Source organism: Talpa europaea, assembly GCF_964194135.1.
Source record: "Talpa europaea genome assembly, chromosome: 9".
NCBI lineage: Eukaryota > Metazoa > Chordata > Mammalia > Eulipotyphla > Talpidae > Talpa > Talpa europaea.
The window spans coordinates 115744965-115766826 of NC_140076.1; the positions used below are offsets into that span (position 1 = coordinate 115744965).

At 63.7% G+C, this 21862-nt stretch overlaps 1 protein-coding gene across 2 annotated transcripts; it reads left to right on the forward strand.

The window, feature by feature from the left end:
• The first annotated feature begins 930 nt into the window (after positions 1–930).
• PSMD4 (proteasome 26S subunit ubiquitin receptor, non-ATPase 4) lies at positions 931–8237 on the forward strand. 2 transcript variants are annotated; one of them, XM_084242981.1, is made up of 10 exons: positions 931–972; positions 4082–4222; positions 5321–5435; positions 5701–5787; positions 5995–6063; positions 6201–6416; positions 7066–7183; positions 7307–7438; positions 7513–7580; positions 8035–8237. In XM_084242981.1, exons 1-10 carry the CDS (start codon positions 947–949, stop codon positions 8203–8205), a joined length of 1143 nt encoding a protein of 380 aa, XP_084099107.1. In that variant the 5' UTR covers positions 931–946; the 3' UTR covers positions 8206–8237. The 2 variants fall into 2 exon arrangements, with proteins under 2 accessions (XP_084099107.1, XP_084099108.1); XM_084242982.1 differs by having other exon boundaries at positions 7066–7174.
• Positions 8238–21862: the final 13625 nt, after the last annotated feature.

Genomic DNA, 21862 nt, shown 5'->3' on the forward strand with positions numbered 1-21862 from the left:
TTTACCAACATCTCCGTAACACTTAGGACATTCCTCTCCCTCGACTCCATATGGTGCTGTGTAGCCTCGCTCCTCTCTCCCCTTCCCTGCAGACCTAGGGCCGCCAGTTTTACTTAAGTGTAATCCAAATTTTTGAATGTTTTTCTTGATAAGCAAACCAGAATGGTTTACTGATTTGTCTGCGGTTCTTTGGTGGATTAGCTAAAATAACTCCTCAACCCTGCTCTGGGTTTCCCACCATGGGCCAGGCGAGGGAACTGCAGATTGAGACACCTTTTCGGCTCTTAATTAAGTGGGAGAGCGAGATACAGAGAGAAAAACGCAATTCAGGGGGCCAAGGGCTTCGTAGTTAGAGCGACAAAGTGCGACGGGGAACAGAGCGAGCTGGAACGTCATCAGCGAGCCCGCCACTCTGACAGACGGCGGTAGAGCATCCCCAGGAGACTCAACCGCTCCTTCCCAGCTGCCCCGACACAGCAGCAGCGCAAGCGGGGGTCGGCGGCCGCGGGCCATCGCGCCCCCCACGCCCCCCACGCCCCCAACACCGCCCACAGAGCAGCCCTTTACTTTGGGCGGCGCCTACAGCTCCCAGCAGGCAACGGGGCGGAAATGGGCGGGACCTCAGAGCAGCTTCCCTTTACTTTGGGCGGCGCCTACAGCTCCCAGCAGGCAGCGGGGTGGAAGTGGGCGGGACCTCAGAGCAGCAGCTCTTTACTTTGGGCGGCGCCTACAGCTCCCAGCAGGCAGCGGGGTGGAAGTGGGCGGGACCTCAGAGCAGCAGCTCTTTACTTTGGGCGGCGCCTACAGCTCCCAGCAGGCAGCGGGGCGGAAGTGGGCGGGACCAGTGGCCGCGCGAGGCTCGGGATTGGTGAGGGGCGCCGGGCCAATCGGAAGCGCCGTTGTTAGTTGTCGCGAAGAGGCGGCCGGGAGGGAGGAAGGTGGCAAGATGGTGCTGGAGAGCACTATGGTCTGGTGAGCGGCTACCCGGGGGCCCGTGGCGGGCGGGGCGGGGCGGGGGCGCGCGGGGCGTGGGGGCGAGCGGGCCTGGGGCTGGCGGGCGCCGGCGAGCGGGCTCGGGCCCGGGGGGAGCCCGCCCGGTCAACTCCCTGAGTCATCGCGGGGGCGGGGCAGGCCGGCGCCCGCGACCCGCGACCCGCGGCCCGGCCCCTTCCAGCGGCGGCGCCTCCGGACGCCTGTGTTCGGACGTCGGGCTCCCCGGCCCGTCGTGCTCGCGCCCGCCTCTGCCGGGCCCACCCCCTCCGGGTCGTCCCCCCTCGGCCGGGAGTTGGCCCCCATGGCTCGTCCTCTCCCCGGTCGCTTCAGCCCGCGGCGCCGCGAGGGCCCGGCCTGCCCTGTGCGGGGAGGCCGCCGCGCGCGGCATCTCGGGGGACTTACTCGGAGCCGCACAGCTCATATGGAGCCAAGATTTTAATCCAAGGCGCTAGGACTCAGGCTCATATCGCGCGACCTAGCCCGGCTCGCTCGCTCGCCCACATTTCACTACTTCGCCATCATTTGCATCACCCTACAGTTGTGGGGAGGGCAGCTTCCCACCGCCTCTGCGCACCTGCCTCGCTCGCCCGCCGCCCAAAGCCAGCGCCGCCGGCCTGTGGCTCTGCAGCCGCCGCGCTCTTCCTTTCTCCTTTTCCTAATAAGTCGGTCCTTTTAAAATGTGTGTTTGGGGAAATAATAAAAGCCAGTGCCAGTACCTCATCACCTCCCCTCCTGTCCCCTCGGGTAGTCAGTTTGTGTTTCACAGATTCCAAGAATGGTTTCTGTTGTTTTTCCAGTTTTCCAGTTTTCTTTGGTTATTTGTATCCTGCAAATCAGGGGAACAGTCCAGTAACTGTATTTCATTTTCTGACTTATTTTATTTACCGTAATCAACTTAAGATCCATCCACTTTGTCCCCAGAGGCACTATTTCATCTTCTTGAATAGCTGGGCAGTGTTCCTTTGTGTGTGTATTTCATAATCTCTTCACCGGGTCATTTGTCAATGGACATTTAGTTTGGCTCCTTGATCTGCCTGTTAGGAATAATGCTGCTGTGAACACGGGAGGGCATAAATCTTTTCATGTTAGTGTTTTCATATTCTTTGGGTAAATACGTAGCAGTGGAATTGCTGGGTCACATTATATTTACTTTTTTTTTTTTTTTTGAGGACTCTGAACCGTTTTCTGTAGAGGCGGCACCAGGGTACGTTCCCGTCAGTGCTGGAGGAGCCACACATTCTCTCCACATTCTTGCCAGTGTTTGTTTCCAGTGTTTTTTTTTTAAAGATTTATTTATTTATTTATGCATACCAGAACTGGGGCACAGGCCACAGGTGTGGGGAGTGAGAGGATTCACCAGAGACAGAGCTGGGAGCAGACAGGCGAATCTACTGAAATACACTGCTGAGGGGAGCAGCCTGGAGACAGAAGAGGTCTGCTGCGCCATGTGGGTCATCTCCCTGGCCAGGGATCAAACTCAGGCAGTAGCTGTGACAGCACTCAGACTTAACCCGTAGGCCACAGGGGTGCCCAGGCCGGTATTTTTATTTACTAAGTCTGTAACCTGGGACAGAGCATGTTAGAGTAGAAATAGGTCAGGACTTGGAATCCACAAACCTGTCTTTTTTGGTACTGCAGGTTTTTGAGATTGTCACATTTAAAATATTAGTATTCACTTGCTTTATAGGTGTGTGTGTGTGTGTGTGCATGTGTGTGTGCGCACTTGAGAAATCCCCAAAAAAGAATTTGAAGGGTGTTTGAAAGGACTTAGACAAAGGTGGTACGGGCTGGGCATAAACAAGATGGCACCAGGTAGAAACCACAACTATCTGGCTGAATAAGGAGTTCTTCCCAGTACCCTTTAATAAGGGGGAGGAGGTGGAGACAAAGCTGTGTACAAATTGCATTTAAGAATATTGATCTCTGGGCTTCCCCAGTGGCTCAGCAGTTGAGCGCTGGGCTGTGAAGCTGCCCTCAGCCTCTGCAGCGCTGGTTCGATCCCTGCTGCCAGGCGAGGGTCCCACATGGCGCGTAGACCTCTTATGCCGCCTGCTGCTCCCCTCAGCAGTGTACTTCGTCAGTCTGCCTGTTCTTCTCCCTGCTCTGGCTCTGGTGAATTCTCTCACCCTCCCGTGCTTCTGACTGTACCCAGTGCTTGTATAAATACATAAATAAATCTTAAAAAAAAAAAAACTATTGACCTGCCTTGTGTGGGGGAAAGGTTAGATCTGGAGTCGCACACGTGGCCTACGGGAATAGTGCAGGCAAGGCCCCTCCTTTCTTTCCTGTACGTCTTAGCTTTACTGTGTATCTGAATTCCCTGGAGGGGCTTATTATAAATGCCAGGTATTTGACTCGACTTAATCTGCTGAGTCGGATTCCCAGCCAGGGAAGTCCAGGCATATGTGTTATCTTTTAAAGATTTATTTATTTATGCATACAAGAGCTGGGGTGTAGACCAGAGTAGCAGGGGGTGAGCGGTTTCACCAGAGACAGAGTGGGGAGCAGAACAAGCAAATCTTCTGAAACACTGCTGAGGGGAGCAGCAGGGAGACAGGGAGCTACACACTGCTGCGCCATGTGGGTAGCTCCCTGGCTGGGGATGGAACTCATGCTGCAGTGGCTGCCCAGAGCTTCATAGTGCTGCGTCTTAACCCTTTGCGCCCCCAGGGAGGCCCCCTAGAAGTATCTTCGAGTTATCACCTTTCCTACCTTTGGAATACTCTTCGATTTAACGGCGGACTAAGAACGTTCATTCGTTCATAGTGATGCTTACATGCAGCTTGTGGAGGTGGCCGCGGGCCATCAGCAGATTGTAGCCTTCGGTGCTGGTCAGAATCCGTGGTAGAGATTAAAGATTTTCTATTTTAACTCTGGTCATTTTGAGTAGGTAAGTCCGGGGCAGGCCTGGTTACCTATGTATTTAAATTTTTTAAAACGTGTATATATACACATGGGTGATTCTGTCTTCCACAAAGACTGGCACCACTTCCATCATCCCAGTGCCCTGGCAGGAGAGCGGTTGGCGGGAGGGAGCCCCGGGTCTGGGAGGCCCTACAGTGCATCTCCCTCTCCTCCCCTCCCCCAGTGTGGACAACAGTGAGTACATGCGCAATGGGGACTTCCTGCCCACCCGGCTGCAGGCCCAGCAGGATGCCGTCAACATAGTTTGTCACTCCAAGACCCGCAGTAACCCTGAGAACAACGTGGGCCTCATCACACTGGCCAAGTATGTGGGGCACAGGGCAGGGCTTGGTCGGTGGGTGGGTGGCTTCCCCCTACTGACCCTCTGTGGTGTCCTGGTGGTCACCCTTTATAGGTTCTAGAAGGCTGCTTTTGCCTGTCACGGTCCTAGACAGCGTCCTTCACTCCTCAGTGTGACTAAAAGCCGCAACTTGGTTTTGAGATCAACCTGGCCGGCTACGGTTAGGAAGTTGAATCTCCAGGGCGGACCTCAGTGTACTTTACAGCCAGTTTGGTTCACAGCCCCAGTGCACGGTGCCCAGCTTGTTACCAGGAGCGATTTGTTTTAGGACAAAGCTCCAATGAGTCACCTCCCCCGTCCAGTGGGCCACCCGCGCTGCTCCCACTCGGTGGCAAATCTGCCTGCAAGTTCTGCCTCCCCCAGGCCTAGCTCCTCCCAGGCAGCTGTCAGTGGGCGGCCTGCAGGGGCCTGAGAGTGAACATGCTTGTGCGCTCCCCGCATTGCTGCGCGCTGTGCTCGTAGGGCAGAGTGAGCGTGCGGAGGGAGAGAGATGTTGAAACCTTAAGGAAGAGGGAGCGCGCGAGGCCACTGTGTTCACTGCGCCTCGGTTGCCGCGCCCTGAGGTCTGCGTGCAGGTGAACCCTGTGCTCTTGGGGGCCGTCCGTGTCCATGTCAGTTACAAAGTGGACCTAGAAGTGAGGCGTGTGGGGAGAATCTTGGTGCATCCACCTCCTGTCGAGCAGGCTCAGGACCTGTGCACCAGAGGTGGGGCCGCTGGGGAGGGGCAGGTCCCCTAGAAAGTCAGCTCATTTCCTGGGCGCGGGTTCTGCGCAGCGGCCAGTGGTTTTTCCGGTTTTGTTGTGATGTCACTGATCGGTCACGGTGCGTGCGCTGGCGGCGTGGCCTGACACATGCATGTGTCGCCCCACTAAATTCAGCTCACAGCCAGCACCTTGCAGTTACTGTTTTCCTCGGGGTGAGAACTTACGGCGCGCTCTGTGAGCAGCGGCTGCTCAGGAAAAGCCGAGATTGTAGCTGTTGGGGGAGCTCCAGAACACCCCGCGTCGGCGCAGTCCGGCACTTGTCCTGACCCATGTCACCCCTCCTTTCCCCATGCCCCAGTGACTGCGAGGTGCTGACCACACTCACCCCCGACACCGGCCGCATCCTGTCCAAGCTGCACACTGTCCAGCCCAAGGGCAAGATCACCTTCTGCACTGGCATCCGCGTGGCCCATGTGAGTCCGCTTTTTGTCCCCGCGCTCCGAGGTTCTGTCCACCTCGCTCGCTTCTCCCCGTGGCCTTGAGCTGAGGGAGAGCAGCAGGGGGTGAGCCCCACACTTGGTAGGGACTCAGGGGAGACATCCCCAGTGAGGCCCAGGGGAGGGAGGGGCCTAGACCCTGCGCGCGCAGGTGGGCTGGGGTGGCAGGAGCGTGGGAAGGGAAACGGAGCGGAGCAAGCTGGGCGCTGGCTGCCGCCTGAGGGTCCCCCTCCGCCACCAGCTGGCCCTGAAGCACCGGCAGGGCAAGAACCACAAGATGCGCATCGTGGCCTTCGTGGGCAGCCCCGTGGAGGACAACGAGAAGGACGTGAGTCCACAGCTGCGCTCAGGGTGGGTGGGGTGCGGGGAGGGGGCCCCGCGTGCGAGAGCCGGGCAGAGGCGCTGGGCTCATCGCTGGAGCCAGGCCGGATCGGCTCTTTGTGGGGGCGCTGTGGGGCCAGCTGACCTCGTGTGCCTGGTGTGGTGTGTCGCCCCCCTCGGCACACGGACAGACGGCCTCATTTCCCCTCACCAGCTGGTGAAGCTGGCGAAGCGCCTCAAGAAGGAGAAGGTGAACGTGGACATTATCAACTTCGGAGAGGAGGTGAGTGAGGGTGGGGAGGCGCGGCTCCACGGGCAGCCCTCGGGGGGGAGGCTGCGCTGTGGGAGATCAGCTGCAGGCGGGAACTGGGGTGCAGAGAGGGGCACATGGAAGGCGCCCCTGCTGTGTCCTGCCCGCAGGAGGTGAACACGGAGAAGCTGACGGCCTTTGTGAACACGCTGAATGGCAAGGATGGGACGGGCTCGCACCTGGTGACGGTGCCCCCTGGGCCCAGCCTGGCCGATGCCCTCATCAGCTCTCCCATTCTGGCTGGCGAAGGCGGTGCCATGTTGGGTCTTGGCGCCAGTGACTTTGAGTTTGGAGTGGACCCCAGCGCGGACCCGGAGCTGGCCCTGGTGAGCGAGTGTTGCGCTGGGGCCTTCTTGGGCCTCCTCTGCTGACTGATGTGTCCCTCGGCTCTCTGGTCCAGACAGGCCTCAGCACCCTTGCTCGTTTTCCCAGGCTCTCCTCTTCGCCTCCCCGTAGTTCTGGCCAGTCTCTGGGTGTGCCAGGGCCACGCTCCTTGCCTCTGGTGAACCCCCAGGCTCCTCTCAGGCCCTCCTTTCTCCTGCATGGCCTCTGCCTGCTGCTTCCCCATAGGTATAAACCAGAAACGGAGGGTCTCCCCAGTGGCGCAGCGGTTGAGCGCTGGGCTGCAAAGCTGTCCTTAGCCTCTGCGGCGCCGATTCGATCCCCAGCTGCTCCCCGGCCACCAGAGGAGGGTCCTGCATGGCGCACAGACCTCTCCTGCCGCCCGCTGCTCCCCTCAGCAGTGTATTTCGGTCCTTCTGCCTGCTCTGCTCCCCGCTCTGGCTCTGGTGAATTCTCTCACCCTCCCGCGCTTCCCACTGTACCCAGTGCTTGTATAAGTCAATCAATCAATCTTTGAAAAAAAAAAAAAAAAGAAAAGAAACGGACCCCCCCCCCCAACTACCCCCCAGCCACTCCCCAGCCCCTGGTGCCTGGTGGCCAGGAGGCTGGAGCCTGACCTGGCCCCCTCGCCAGGCTCTCCGCGTTTCCATGGAAGAGCAAAGGCAGCGGCAGGAGGAAGAAGCGCGGCGGGCAGCAGCAGCCTCCGCGGCCGAGGCGGGCATCCCTACCCCCGGGACTGAAGGTGAAAGAGGTGGAGTCTCAAGTTCCGGGCCCCAGTGTGTGGGGCGCAGCCTGTGTCGGTGGTGGAACGGTGGAGGCGATGGGCCAGTGTGGAACAGGGCACCCCACTACCCTGCGGCTCTCCTCCCTGTAGACTCGGACGACGCACTGCTGAAGATGACCATCAGCCAGCAGGAGTTTGGCCGCGCCGGGCTCCCCGACCTCAGCAGCATGACGGAAGAGGAGCAGATCGCTTACGCCATGCAGATGTCCTTGCAGGGCGTAGGTGCGCCGGGTGGGGCATGCGCGCAGGCCGCCGGGGCAGGGCGTGGGTCTGAGCAGATGCCCTCTCTTCCTCAGAGTTTGGCCAGGCAGAGTCAGCCGACGCCGATGCCAGTTCCGCCATGGACACGTCCGAGCCAGCCAAGGTGACCCCCCAGTCTGTGCTCCCCTTGCTCCTCAGCCTCTAGCCCAGGCCCCTCCTCAGGGTTGTCACGATGAGCTCCTTGAGCATCTGCGGGACCAGCACAGATGCACACCTTTGTGCGCCGGCCTCGCTGCAGGGCAGGGGCTGGACAGTCCCCTGGGGCATCTTTCGGGGTAAAAGGTGCGGTGTCTGGTCCCGGGCCTGGGGGGTGACGGCATCTGTCTTCATCCTGAGCTCAGGCAGCAGCGTCCGCAGGCTTCTGTCTCTGGCCAGCAACAACGGCTGCGTTCGTACCACCGCGGCTGCGCTGTTTCCAGTAGCCCCCCCCCCCCCCGGGCCAGAGGTGCCCCCACACCCACTCAGTCATGTGGAGGGGCCTCAGGCGGCAGCGAGCTCATGACCTTGGCCTCCAACCTGCGGCCGCCCCCCGCCCCACTGACGCTGGCCTCTTTCAGGAGGAGGATGACTATGATGTGATGCAGGACCCCGAGTTCCTTCAGAGTGTCCTGGAGAACCTTCCGGGCGTGGATCCCAACAATGAGGCCATTCGAAATGCCATGGGCTCCCTGGCCTCCCAGGCCACCAAGGAAGGCAAGAAGGACAAGAAGGAGGAGGACAAGAAGTGAGACTGGAGGGCTCTGTGGTCGAGCCAGCTCTGGGGTGCACAGGGTGGGCGGGTGTAGGGTCAGACCCTTAAGCCTGAATAAAGCTTGGTGACTTTTCTCTTCTGCTCCGTGTGGTCACCTTGCCCAGGAGAGCGGCGGTGCCAAGGGAGCCTCCCCGTCCATCTCTGCTCTGCTGCCGGCCAAGTCCTGACCTTGACGGCCGCTCCCATCGCTGGCCGGGGCAGTTTGCAGGCCACCCCTTTGCTGTAGGCCCTAGGCCGTGAGGTGAGGGGACACTGTGCTGGCCTCAGACTTTGGGGTGGACAAGTATGACCACACCCTTCTGATTTACACCAGAGAGAGGTTTGAACAAGGCTGTAAACTCTGGAGAAGGCACCAGACTTGCACAGCCCCTGACAGGCCTTGGGGGTGACATTTGAGCTCTGTGAGGGGGCAGCTGCCTGGGGAGAAAAGGGGGTGTGCAGTTACCAGAGCAGAGTGTCCTCACAGGGGAGTAGGTCAGCCTGGGCAGCCCTGGCAGGAAATAGAGGGGAGGAGATAAGAGGTCTCCCACGGAGGGCCTCCCCGGTGGCGCAGCGGTTGAGCGCTGGGTTGCGAAGCTGCCCGCAGCCTCTGCAGCGCCAGTTCGATCCCCGGCTGCTACCCGGCCCCCGGAGGAGGGTCCCACATGGCGCGCAGACCTCTCCTGCCGCCCGCTGCTCCCCTCAGCAGTGTCCTTCGGTCCTTCTGCCTGCTCTGCTCCCCGCTCTGGCTCTGGTGAATTCTCTCACCCTCCCGCGCTTCTGACTGTACCCAGTGCTTGTATAAACAAACAAATAAGTAAAAAACATTCCTCTATGAAATATAAAAAGAGGTTTCCCGTGGGGAGACCACAGGCAGGCTGACCCCAAGGGGGAAGTCTGCCTCGACCGCGAGGTCAGAGGGTGCATGTGGGGCCCTTTGCATCTTCCAAGACCTAATGTTGGACACAAGAAGCACGTGACCTGGATGTACATCACGAAGCGGAGGGACACGCTGAAACCACTGTCCAGGGGAGACTGGAAGGCCCTCCTCACGCGGGCACCCTTGGGTACCCAGAGCCCCGTGTGGGCCGCGTGTGCTCTGCGGTGACCTGTTGCCTGTCTCCTCGCCCAGGCACAGATTCCTGATCACATGTCTCGTCCTTGTTTTCAAACTCGATAAAAAACAGCCTTACACTGAGCCTTCTGGGGGTGCTTTTTTAACAGATCTGGGTGTCTGGGCGCAGCCAAGTTCCTGGGCGCTGTGCATGCTGGTCGTGGGCTGCCCTGTCCCTGTTGCTTCCGGGGTTTTCTTTTCTTTTAAAGATTTATTTATTTATACAAGCGCTGGGTACAGTCAGGTGTGGGAGGGTGAGAGGATTCACCAGAGCCAGAGCGGGGAACAGCAGGCAGACTGACAAAATTCACTGCTGAGGGGAGCAGCAGGCGCGGCAGGAGAGGTCTGTGCGCCATGTGGGACCCTTGCCCCACGGCTGGTGATCCAACTGGCGCTGCAGAGGCTACGGGCAGCTTCACAACCCAGCGCTCAACCACTTCGCCACCGGAGAGGCCCGGTTTTTTTTTTCCTGAAGATTTTTTTAAGGGTACAAGAACTGGGGTGTAGGGCAGAGGTGTGGGGTGTGAGAGGACGCACCAGAGAGAGTGGGGAGCGGAACAGGCAGATCTACTGAAGTGGCCTGCTGAGGGGAGCAGCGGGGAGACAGGAGAGGTCTGCTGTGCCATGAAGGTAACTCCCTGGCGGGGCATCGAACTCGTGCTGCAGAGGCTGCGACAGCTTCAGCGCTGAGACCGAGCCCCTTGCCCGGGCGGGAGGCCCACTTGCCCGGAGTCTCTGGGGACAGGCCCACACGGTGTTTGCACCCCCCGGGGCGCTCAGGGTTTGTGAGCTGCGGGACTGGGTGGTGCCGGCTTGTGTCCTCTCAGACCAAGGCCTGTTCGCGCCCTGATGGGCCGCAGCTGGGAAGAGCCCGCGCTGAGGCCCAGCGTCCTGCCTGAGCCCGGCCCCTGGGAGGCTGCGCGCTGCGGCCGGGGACAGGCCAGAGCCCGCGCGGGACCGCGGGGTGGGGGCGGGGGCCCGCGTCCAGGCTTCGCGCCACTCCAGGAGCCCCCCTCCCGGCTGGCGGGCGCTTCCAGCGAGCGGATCCTGCCCCGAGGGAGGCTCGCAGGGTCGGAGGCGCGAATCTGCCCCGGCCGGCCGGGGATCTGCTGGCGCCCGACGGGCCTGGCGCGGTCCCCAGCGCTGCCCTTCGGGCGCGTCTCCAGCGCCTCCGCGCGGGGCGCCCTGCGCGGGAGCAGCCGGGAGCAGCCGGGAAGAGCAGGCGCTGCTGGAGGAGGCCGGGCGGCCAACGGAGGGACACCGGCCGGTCAGCAGGGGCCGGGCCCTGCGCCCATTTGCCATCGGCCCTGTGTGTGTCGCGGGGGGTTGGGGGGCGCCCTGCAGTGCTCCCCAAGGTAGGAGTGTGCCCTCCGCCAAGTGGGAACCCGCGGCACATCCTCGCCAGGGCGGGCGTGTCTGCCGCCCCCGAGGCCGAGGTGATGGCTCGTGACCTCAGGCGATCGCTGCGGAGATGGGTCACCCTGTGTATTTTGAGGTCTGGAGTTTCCATTTTTGTGAAATGTCTCAGCATCCATTGTGTCCATTTTTGGGGTTGTCTTGAATTGTTTGGGGTTGGCTTTAACTTCTTGATACTAAATCACTACTGGTTACATATATTTGCAAATGTGTTCTCCCTAATTCTGACTTTTCACTTTTTTTAAAGATTTGTTTATTTATGCACACAAGAGCTGGGGCGCAGGCCAGAGATGCGGGGGGTGGGGGTGGGGGGGTGAGAGGAGTCACCAGAGACAGAGTGGGGAGCAGAACAGACAGACTGACTGAAACACACTGCTGAGGGGAGCAGCGGGGAGTCAGGAGAGGTCTGCTGCGCCCTGTGGGACTCTCCCTGACTGGGGATGGAACTCATGCTGCGGAGGCTGGCGGTAGCTTGACAGTGCTGGGAATAACCCCTGCACCGCCAGGGAGGCCCCTCTCTTATTTTCCTGAGGATGTTGCAGGTTATTTTTGTTCATTAGACCTTTTCTTCTGTTCCTTTCATTATCTGTTACCCTCCAGGTTCTGTGTCATTTGGCTTCTGTCTTTAACATCTGGGGTTTCCTTCACTCCTCTGATGATCCTGACTGTTCTTCCGTAAAGTGAGGCGGGCAGTGTTGATTGGAAGCTCCTGCTGGCGCTGCCAGCAGCAGCCCTGCCTCGCTGTGGGGGGGGGCGGGGAGGGCGGTATGAGCCTTGGGGGCCTGTTAAGCTGTTTCTTCTGGGTCATTATCCCCCCACAGGAATTTCCCAATTCTCCTGCCTCTGCTTTCAAGGACTAAGAACTTTTAATTTTTTAAGTTCAGAGACTCCAATTGTTTTGTTGCTTTCTGGTTCCCACTTGCACCCCATGAGTAGAATGGAAAATATTGAAACTTCATGATTTACGACCGCACGCATCTGAGCTTCCCTTTTTTAAAATTACATCTCTCATTTGGTCTTGTCTTCTCTCTCTTTGTGTTTTTAAAAATTGTTTTCATTTTGGGCCTCCCCGGTGGCGCAAGGGGTTAAGACGCAACCTATGAAGCTGTCTGCAGCCACTGCCCACATGGCGCAGCAGACCTCTCCTGTCTCCCCAGGGCTCCCCTCAGCAGTGTATCTCAGTCTGCCTGTTGTGCTCCCCACTCTGTCTCTGGTGAATCCGCTCACCCACCCCCCACCTCTGGCGTGTACCCCACCTCCTGTATGCATAAATAGACCTTTTTAGAAAAAGGGGGTGTCCTCCTTGGTGGTGCCGGTGGTTGAGTGCAGCACTGTAAAGCTGTCCGCAGCCTCTACAGCGCAGGTTTGATCCCGGCTGGCCAGGGAGGGTCCCACGTGGCGCGCAGACCTCTCCTGCCGCCCGCTGCTCCCCTCGGCAGTGTCTTCGGTCTGTCTGCCTGTTCTGCTCCCCGCTCTGGCTCTAGTGAATCCTCTCACCCCTGCACCTCTGGCCTGTACCCCAGCTCTTGTGTGAAAAATAAGTAAATTTTTTTTTAACATTTCTTTATACAAGCACTGGGTACAGTCAGGAGCGCGGGAGGGTGAGAGAATCCACCAGAGCCAGAGCGGGGAGCAGAGCAGGCAGAAGGACCGAAGGACACTGCTGAGGGGAGCAGCGGGCGGCAGGAGAGGTCTGCGCGCCACGTGGGACCCTCCTCTGGTGGCCGGGGAGCAGCCGGGGATCGAACCGGCGCCACAGAGGCCGCGGGCAGCTTCTCAACCCAGCGCTCAACCGCTGCGCCCCCGGGGAGGCCCAAGATAAGTAAATCCTTAAGAACAAAACGGAGCGCGGCGGTGGAGACCGCGCAGGGTTCCGGGGCTGGGCGGCTTTGCGCCCCCGCCTCTGCGGCGTCCCCTGCGGCCGCGGTGCGGTTCACGCGGAGGGGCCGGGGCCGGGGCGCGCGCACCCCGAGCCTGGCGGCAGGGCCAGGGCGGCGGCGCTCGGGGGGCGCTGCGGGACGACGGGCGGCTTGGCCGCGGGGGCCTGACCGGAGAACCCGGGCCGCCCCCCGCCGGGCGGCAGGTCGGGCGCGAGCAGGTTCTCCGTGGCCCGAGCGCCGGCGACGGGGAGCCCGGAGGCCTCGAGGCTGCTCCAGCTTTTCCCGGGACGCGCCAGGTACGCGGGGGGCGGGGGGTCCTCACCTTCGGGCCGGCGCTCTCGGGCCCGGCCTCTGCGCTCGCCCCGCGCGGCCGGCCCCGCCGCCCCCGGCCCGTCCCCGCCCCCGCCCGCCGGGCTCCGGCGCCGCAGAGCAGCCCGGGTCGCCCCGCACCCGCGCGCCTGGGCCCGGCCGCCCCCGACGGCGTGACCGCGGCCGCCTGAGGAGGCGCTTGTGCCTCAGAGGAAACCGCCCGAGCCCCGAGCGGCGCGGGCGGCCGCTTCCCAGGCCGCGGGGGCAGCGGCCCGTCGAGGGGCCTGGCGGGCCGGGCCGGGAGCCGCGGGGGCAGCGCGGGGGGGCTCGGCGCCGCGCCCGGGGAGCCAGCCAGAGCCGCGGCGGCGCCTGGCCCCGGGGCTGGCCCGGAAGGCCCGGAGACCGCGGCTGCGGCCGGGCGGCCCGTCCCGCCGGGTCACGCGCGGCCGCGGGAAAATGGCGCCTGCGCCCGCGGGGCCTGGCCGGGCCCCCCCGCGCGCCGGCCGAGACCCCAGGAGGAGCCGAGCCCCGTCGTGCGGCCCCCGCCACGCGGGCTCCTGCCGCCCCGGCCCCCTCCCCCGTCCGGGCGGCCCCGCGGGGCGGGCCCCAGAGGCAAACAGAACGCGGGGCGCGGGCACAGCGGGGTGGAGCCCCCCCGCCCGGGAGCCGGGCAAGGAGGCGTGTGGGGGCCCCTGGCCTGAGGCCCCGCGCAGGCGCCCCCCAGGCTGCTGCGGCCCGCCTGGCTTGGGGCCCTCGCGCGAGGAGGAGGCGCCCCGCGTCTCTCACGCGGCTCCCAGCGTTTCCCGCCGCCTTGATTTTGGGGACCGAGTTTCTCGTGAGCGAGAACGCGGCTCGCGAGGGGCCTCGTGACCTTGGCCGCGGGCCAGGGCCCTCTCCTGCTTGCTGGCTTCCGGGTGCGTCCCCGGGCCGCGGGCGGACACCTTCCCGGGCGGAGCTTCGCCTCACTCTTGGGGTGTGTGGGCGACAGTATTTTGGGGCTTGGTGGGGAGCTCTCAACTGTAGGGTTCTCGGGCCTCCCCGGTGGCGCAGCGGTTGGGCGCCGCCTCTGCGGTGCCGGTTCGATCCCCGGCTGCTCCCCGGCCACCGGAGGAGGGTCCCCCATGGCGCGCAGACCTCTCCTGCCGCCCGCTGCTCCCCTCAGCAGTGTCCTTCGGTCCTTCTGCCTGCTCTGCTCCCCGCTCTGGCTCTGGTGAATTCTCTCACCCTCCCGCGCTTCTGACTGTGCCCAGTGCTTGTATAAATAAATAAATAAATCTTGAAAAAAAAAAAAAAAACCAACTGTAGGCTTCTCGCTAGGATGACTGGCCAGGCCTTTGGGGGTGGGGCTCTGGGGTCCGCATCTTTATGTCGGATTCTCCAAAGCAAACACGAGCCCTGCTGTCTCCACCCACACCCAGCAGTGACCAGCGGTCAGTGGGAGGAGCTGTCTCCTCACATTTGTTTTTTTTTTTTTAAAGATTTATTTTATTTATGCATACAAGAACTGGGGTACAGGCCAGAGGTGTGGGGGGTGAGAGGACTCACCAGAGACAGAGTGGGGAGCAGAACAGGCGGATCCGCTGACACACACTGCTGAGGGGAGCTGCGGGGAGACAGGAAAGGTCTGCCGCACCATGTGGGGAGCTCCCTGGCCCAGGATCGAACTCAGGCCCCAGCGGCTGTGGACAGCTTCATAGTGCTGAGACTTTAACCCCTGCGCCACCAGGGAGGCCCCCTATGTTTTCACTTATTTAACCGACATTCATTCTAGCTGTGGCTGGGCCAGCCACATGGGAAGACGTGGGTAGATGTGGGTAGTACAAAGGTGATGACACTTAATCCCAGGCTTCCAGGATGCCCCCACCCAGTGGGAGAAAAGAAATGGCTAGATGCACGCTCCAGCGTCTTGGCAGGCGCAGAGGCGGGACAGGTCACAGCCTTAGAAGAACAGGCAAACAAGGAAAGGGAGAGTGGGGCTAGGGAGAGGGGAACCAGGCAGCGGCATGTGCTTGGGGACCTGCTGAGCACCTGGCCCAGGACAGGGTGGGGGGAGTGGCCAGGTGCGAGGTGACAGAGGCCCAGGAAGCATCGAGGTTTTTTTTTTTTTTTTTGAAGATTTATTTATTTATGTATACAAGCACTGGGCACAGTCAGAAGCGCGGGAGGGTGAGAGAATTCACCAGAGCCAGAGTGGGGAGCAGAGCAGGCAGAAGGACCGAAGTACACTACTGAGGGGAGCAGCGGGGAGACAGGAGAGGTCTGTGTGCCACGCTGGACCCTCACCGGCAGCGGGGGATCGAACCGCCACTGCAGAGGCTATAGGCAGCTTCGCAGCCCAGTCGCCACCGGGGAGGCCCGAGGTCGAAGCGTTTTAACTTCCAAATATGATTAATTTTATTTTGTAGAAACAAAACTTGTTCTATTGGCTTTGTCCTATAGAAAAAACATTCTTAATTGGGGGAGCAAAGTTGAGCCTTGTGAACAACCAAGCTAGATGTAAGGTGCCTGGAACAAGGGTTGGGGCTGTGAGCTTTGGGGTCAGGGGGGATTTGAGAGATGTCAGGAGGCGGCGCGTGTAGGACGACTCCTAGATTTCTGTGTCTGAGGGAGGGGCTGATGGAGGTGACTTTCTGAGCTGCGAATCCAGAAACAAGGGCAGGTTGGTGGAAATCAGAGAATGTGGTTCTCTCGGGCCATGGAGGTGTCTGTGGGGTTTCCCGGCAGCTCTGTAACTCAGCTGGCTGACCTGGGCAAGTGATCCACCCGTGAGGTGGTGAGGTCACCCAGAGAGAGGGTGTGGATTGAACAGGGGTTTCCAGGGGATGACGACTTCATTTCTGAAGCCTCCTGGATGAGCGCTGTGGACAGGGACGGAGCTGAGGGAGCCGAGCCGCGCTGTGCGCACACAGAGGGTGGCCTCCGTGGCTCACCTTTCTTCAGATGGGAACAAGCTGAAATACACTGCAGGAGCGTTTCCCCTTTTTTGTTGGCGCAGCCCCACCTACCCTGTAACAAGGAAGTTACTGGGGAATCAGGGAAATTGGAAGTTCCAGGCCCCAATATATGCCACCAGTGGCAGACACGCCCGTTGATCAGGCTCCAGGGCAAGGAAGAAAACCCAACAGCCCTCTTTTTAATTCCTTGACTGAGATGCTTACAAAGTTACCGGAGGGGCTGCAGGGAGGGGCTCTCGGGGCTTCCAGGAACAATTCTCAGAGCGCAGAACCAGTGCTCCAGGGAGACGCTGTCCTCACGTGCGCAGGCAGCTGGGCCCTCAGGAGCTGCTGGTTACCCCCGAACCCTCTGGCTCGACCACCACCCTGCGCACTCCTACCCCAGTTCTCGCTTTCGGCCTTCACCTCATTGCCAGGCCTTGACCTTCTCTGCCGCTGCTTTCCCTTCTCCAGAAAGCCTGGGTCTCCCCGCTGCTGACCTTTCAGCTCCTCCGTCAGCCTCAGGCTGGGGGCACGAGTCCCGCAGTTAGACAACAGGCAACGGAGAGACCTTTGCTGCCCTCCTGTTACTCTGGGTGCGCAGCCCCTGGGCCGCTCCAAGTGACCTGAGCGGGGAACGCCCGCCGTCCTGCTCCGAGCCCCCCGCCCCACCGCTGCAGGACCTTCTCTTTCCCTCTTTGCTATGTCGTCAGTGTGTCGTCGTCGTCGTCCCCCCCCCCCCCTCATGACCAGCTTCCTCTTGGAAAAGGTCCTTTCCAGACCAGGCTTTTTCCCAGTTCCTGCCCCATTTTATCCTTCGTCCTTCAAATGTATGGTCTAGTCACTGTCTTCCTCCCTGCCCCCCCCCCCCAGTTCCTTGAGCCCTTACATGAGCGCTTTTACCCAGTCAGTCCACCAAGTCCAGCCTCCTGCTCACCCGTGACTCCCCTTTCATCCATTGATCAGTCCCCAGGACTCATCTGATTGGGCCTTGACATCGGACAGCTTGACCCTCTTCATTCCTCCTCAGAGCACTTTACCTGGCTCAAGGACACTTTCCTGGTTCCTCTTTTGTTGCTGTTGTTTCCTTTACTGGGTCCTGTCACCTTCCTCAACTTTAAACACTGGGGTTCCCAATGGCCCAGTCCCTGAATTGTCCACATGAGCCAGATTTTCCTTTATTTTTTAAAAAAAGATTTATTTATTTCTCCATACAGGAGCTGAGGTGCCGGCCAGAGGTTCAGGGATGAGAGGACTCCCCTGAGACAGAGTGGGGAGCAGAACAGGTGGATCCACTGAAATCCACTGCTGAGGGGAGCAGTGGGCAGACAGGAGGGGTCTGCTGCGCCATGTGGGTCAGCTCCTTGGTTGGGGATCAAACTCAGGCCCCAGTGGCTGTGGACAGCTTCATAGGGCTAAGACTTAACCCCCGCACCCCGCAGGGAGGCCCCTCCCCCAGCCAGATCTTAAATACCAGCCGGCTGTCCCCGCGTCGCCCCCAGGCGTGACCCAGCCTGATCCTTCCCTGGATTCTGCTCCTCCTGCCATCTTCCCAGCTCAGGAAAGGCCAACCTCCTCCTCCTTCATCAGGCCCTAAGTTTTTGAGTTTTTTTTCATATCTCCCATCTGACCCTTTTAAAGGGTAAGTCAGGATTCCCCCCCCCCCAATTTGTCTCCTTCCTACCCCACCCTGAGAAAACGCCAAAGAACTTGCAGTGCCTGCCAGAGCTGCTCCCAACCCAGCCCTCCTCGCACCTCCCTGCTCTCGGGGCCACCCTCCCGCCTCAGGACCGCCTATTTGTTCCCTTTCCCAGAATGTTCTTGCCCCAGCAGCCGCACGGCCGGCTCGCTCCCCAACCATGGCTTTGACTGAAGTTCCACCGCGGCAGAACGGCCATCACTGTCCACTGTGTCTCCAACCGCAGCCTCCCACGCGCTCCGGCCTCCCTCTGTGCTGTTTTCTCGCATTAAAAAAAAAAGACTTTACGGGCCTCCCCGGTGGCGCGAGGGGTGAAGTCCCAGCCTGTGGGGCTGTCCTGGGCACCACCCACAGGGCGCGGCAGGCCTCTGCCGTCTCCCCGCTGCGCCCCCCGCCGTCTCTGGGCGTCCTCCCGCCCCCGCATCGCTGGCCTGCACCCCGGCTCCTGCATGCATGAATATGCATGAATACATACATCGCAAAAGAGACTTTATTCTTAGTTTCAGGGTCACAGAAATATTGCGCAGAAGCCGCAGCGGCGCTCGCGCCGTCCCGGCGCGGCCTCCAGCGCGGACGCCGGTGCGCCTCGGGGCCCGGGCCCGCGGGCCACAGCAGGGGCGCGGCCGCCGAGACGGGCCCGACAGGCGCCTGGCCGCCCCGCCCGGCCGCCCCTCTTCCCGGCTCCTGCTGTCGCCTCGCACCGGCCCGGGGGGCGCCGCGGCGCTCTGGGGGTCCCCGCCGCGGCGGACGGCCGCCCCGCTCTCCCCGCCGCCGCCCGCCCCTCCTGGGCCGCCCGCCGCGGAGCTCCGAGCGCCCGCATGGCGGCCCCGCGGCAGGCGCGGACCGGCCGGGGCGGCGCCCCCCGCGCACCACCCGGGCGCCCGCGGGCTCGCCAGGGCCCCGCCCGCCACCGCGAGCTCCGGGACCCCGCTCGGGCGGCCGCCATCGCCCCGCGCCGGCCGGAGGAGGCGGGCGACCTCCCCCTGGACGCGGCGGCCCCGCCCCCCCGGCGCTAGCGCCCGCCGCGCGGCAGGAGGCCGGGGCGCGGGGGCCCGGCGGGCGCGGGCAGAAGCCCCGACAGAGCCGCGCGCGGGCCCCGGGCTCGCGGAGCGGGGCGACCGCAGGCCCCTGCCCCGCCTCCAGGGGGCGGGGCGACAAAGCGCGGGAAATTTCGGCTGCGACGCCACGCCCCCCCGCGCGGGGGGCGGGGAAGGGAGCGCTCTTAAGTGGGAAACGGGCGTGGGCCTGTCTCCCGGCCCCGGCCCGCGTGGGGCGGCCTGGCGCCGCGCCGCCTTAAGGCTCCCTCGGCGAGGGCGCGGGCCACGCCAGCACTGCGAACGTCACCTGCCCCCACTTCCGGTCCGCCGGGCCGTCCGGGCGGCAGGTCCGGGCTGCCCCACACACCAGGCCCCGCCCGGGCTCCCGGCCCGCCCGCGGGGGGCTCTGGGTAACCCCGTGGCCCGGGAGCCCCTGGCCGGGGGCGCGCCGGCCCGTGTGCTGGCGCCCTCGCCCGCGGGGAAGCGCGAGGGGAGGGTCGGCCGGATGACGTAATGTTTGGGTGCCTTCCCGTCCTGCGGCTTTCGCCCGGCGCGGCTGACGGGCCGTAGTTTGAAGCAGCAGCGCGAAGGGCCGCGCACATCCGGGGCTTCCCTCGGTCGCCGAGGCGCTCCCGGAGCCCACCAGATGAAAACTGAGAGTTCTGTGCATTTGCATAAGTGAACTGCGGGCTTGCAGGACGCCGGCCAATGGGGAGCGGGGGGCGGGGACGCGCCGGGTCGGTCGCCGCCCCCAGCGGGAAGGCGGGGCGTTGGATTGGCTCCTCGCTAAGCGGCAGGGGCGGGCGCCAATCGCTTCGGAGGGCCGGGCGGCCGGCCCCGAGCGGCAGTATTTAAGGCCAACCCAGTGCGCGGCGGGGCGGGGCGCAGCCCTGAGCGACGGGGCCGCCCGCCAATGGCGAGTGCGAGAGCGGGCCGCCCGGACCGGGAGCGCGGAGGGAGCCGAGGGAGGGGGTGGCTGGACCGGGGAGAAGCAGGAAGTAGCGGCGGCCGCGGGGAGGGCGGCGGCGGCGGCGGCTGGAGCCGGGAGAGACCGCCGGGCCCGGCCCGCACGGGAGCGGAACAGTAAGCGCGCCGAGCCCGCGCCGCCCCGGCCCCGCCCCCGGGGGGCGGGTAGGCGCCCCGCCCCTCCCCCACTTGGCCAAGTCCCCGCGCCGCGCCGCCCCCTGGGGCGCCGGGCCCCGCGCCGCCTTCCCGGGCGCCGGGCGGACCCGGCCCGTCGCCAGCGCCGCCCCCGGCCGGTAAACGCGGCGGCGCCGGGGCCTCCCGAGCCGGCGCCCCCGCCCGCGGCCCGGAGCGCGGCCGGGGCGCGGGCGGCTGCGGGATGTCGCGACCCAAAATGGTGTCCGCGCGGGGTGGGGGCGGGGAGCCGGCGCGCGGCCTCGGGGCGCCCCGCCTCGGGGGGCCGCGGGCGGGGTCGCGGGGCCGCCGGGCCCCGCGGTCGGGCCGGGGGCCGCGCGGCCGCCGGGGTCCCGCCGGGGCCCGTCCCGCCCGCGCGCCTCAGTTTCCCCGCGCGGCGCCCGCGCGCTCCGGCGCCTCCCGCGGCGCTGCTGCCCGCGGCGGACGGCGGGACTCGGCTCCGCGGCCCCGGCCCCTGCCCCGCGCCCGGCCCCGGCCCCGGCCGCCCTTCCCGCCCGGCCCCTCCTCCGGCTGCGGGAAGGAGCGCGGCGCGGGCTGGCGCGGAGGCCCGGGCGCTGCGGCCGCGGGCCGGGAAGCCTCTTAGGCCGCGAGCGCGGCTGCCCGTGACCGTCCACGCCGGCCGGCCGTGACCTCCGAGGCGCCCGTGCGCCCCGGCCCGCGGGGGCGGGTTTGCAGGTCCCCGTCTCCGCCGACGCGCCCGCAGCCCGCCCTCGCGCCCACGGCAGGCGGCCCCGGCCCGCCCCGTGGGGCTGGAGAGGCGGGCGCAGGGCCCCGGGCGGTCCCGCAGGGCAGAGGCGCGGGCCGAGGGCTTTGTTTCCACCCGGCGCCTGCAGAACTGGGGGGGAGGGGAGGGGAGGGCGCCCCTGCGTGCTCCGGCTCCAGCGGGTACCGCTCCCGCCCCCCCACCTCGGTCCCAGCCAGGCCAGCTGCCACCTGCGGGGACTCTGCAGCCCCGGTCTGGGGGCCGGGGGAGGCGAGAGCGCTGGTCGGGCAGTGCTGGCTCCGGAGGGTCGGGGGTGCGTGAGGACGAGACTTCCTCAGGCGCCGCTTCCTGCGGGGGCACGTGCAGGAGAGGCTGGTCGGGAGCGGCCTGGGTCTCAAACTCTGAGCTGGCCTCGTTGGGGCGGCCCGTCAGCCTTGGGGCGTTTTCTTCTTGGTGCTGGGCCAGGGTGGGCTTGGGTGAGACTTCCTGGGCTGGCGCTGCCCACGGGAAATTAAAGGGGAGCTTGAGTTGGGGGTAAACTGGGGTGAGGCGCGGGGAGCAGCTGTGCTGGAGGAGCCAGCACCCTGGAGCTTGAGCCCCAAGAGAGCCAGGCCTGGAGGAGGAGGAGGAGGGGCCGGGTGCTCTGGGGAGGGAAGGTGAGCGCGAGCGCAGCAGGTGTTGGTGACAGGAGAGGCCTCGGCTGGGGCCCTGGCGACCGGGCTGCCGTCATGGTTTTCCCCTCCGTCCCTTCCCTTTGTCTCTCTCTGTTCTCTTCTGTTCCTCTGGGTCTCTTGGGTGATTTCCGCGTCCACTTCTTGTCAAGCCAGCTGGATTTCTAGGCGCCGGTGATGACCCCCAAGCACCCAGAGTTGCGTGATCCCCGACTCTCGCGTGTGGGCCCAGCCCTGGGTTTCAGTGCCGGCTCCTTCCCCGCTGCCCCTGACCTGGCGTGGCCTCGTTTTCCGGGTTCTCACGCTCACACGTGCGGCTCCATGTCCCGCTCAGCGGGAGCCTGGGATGTGTAGATGCGTCTCCCTCTTCCCTCCGAGCAGCGGCCGTGGGGCGAGGAGCGGCTGGCGCGCACGGAAGGCCGTTGACAAAGGTGGGGCTGGGGTCAGTTCTCAGGGCTCGGCTTACGCCACCGCCCCTTTGTGCACATGGCCTTGCAGGTCTCAGTGGACCCCGCGAGCTCTCGCATGACTGTGAGTGGATCCCATGTTGCCACAAATGAGCCCTCGAAGCTAGAGCGTCGTGCCCGCCGCCTCCTCGGGAGTCGTGGCGATAAAGCGGTTGATTCTGTGGCCGGCGCAGGAGGGACAGAGCTGGTTTTCTCTGAGATGTCCACGGACCTGCCCTTGTCACCTGGCCGTCCCGTCCCCTCCTGTCCGTGTTTCCCAGAAGGCGTT

What these genes read in the sequence shown, in the direction of transcription:
- PSMD4 (XM_084242981.1), top strand. Translation starts at nt 947, where the DNA reads ATGGTGCTGGAGAGCACTATGGTCTG. An exon ending in CTGGCATCCGCGTGGCCCAT is followed by an intron (nt 5,436 to 5,700) that starts GTGAGTCCGCTT and finishes CTCCGCCACCAG; the next exon opens with CTGGCCCTGAAGCACCGGCA. An exon ending in TTATCAACTTCGGAGAGGAG is followed by an intron (nt 6,064 to 6,200) that starts GTGAGTGAGGGT and finishes TCCTGCCCGCAG; the next exon opens with GAGGTGAACACGGAGAAGCT.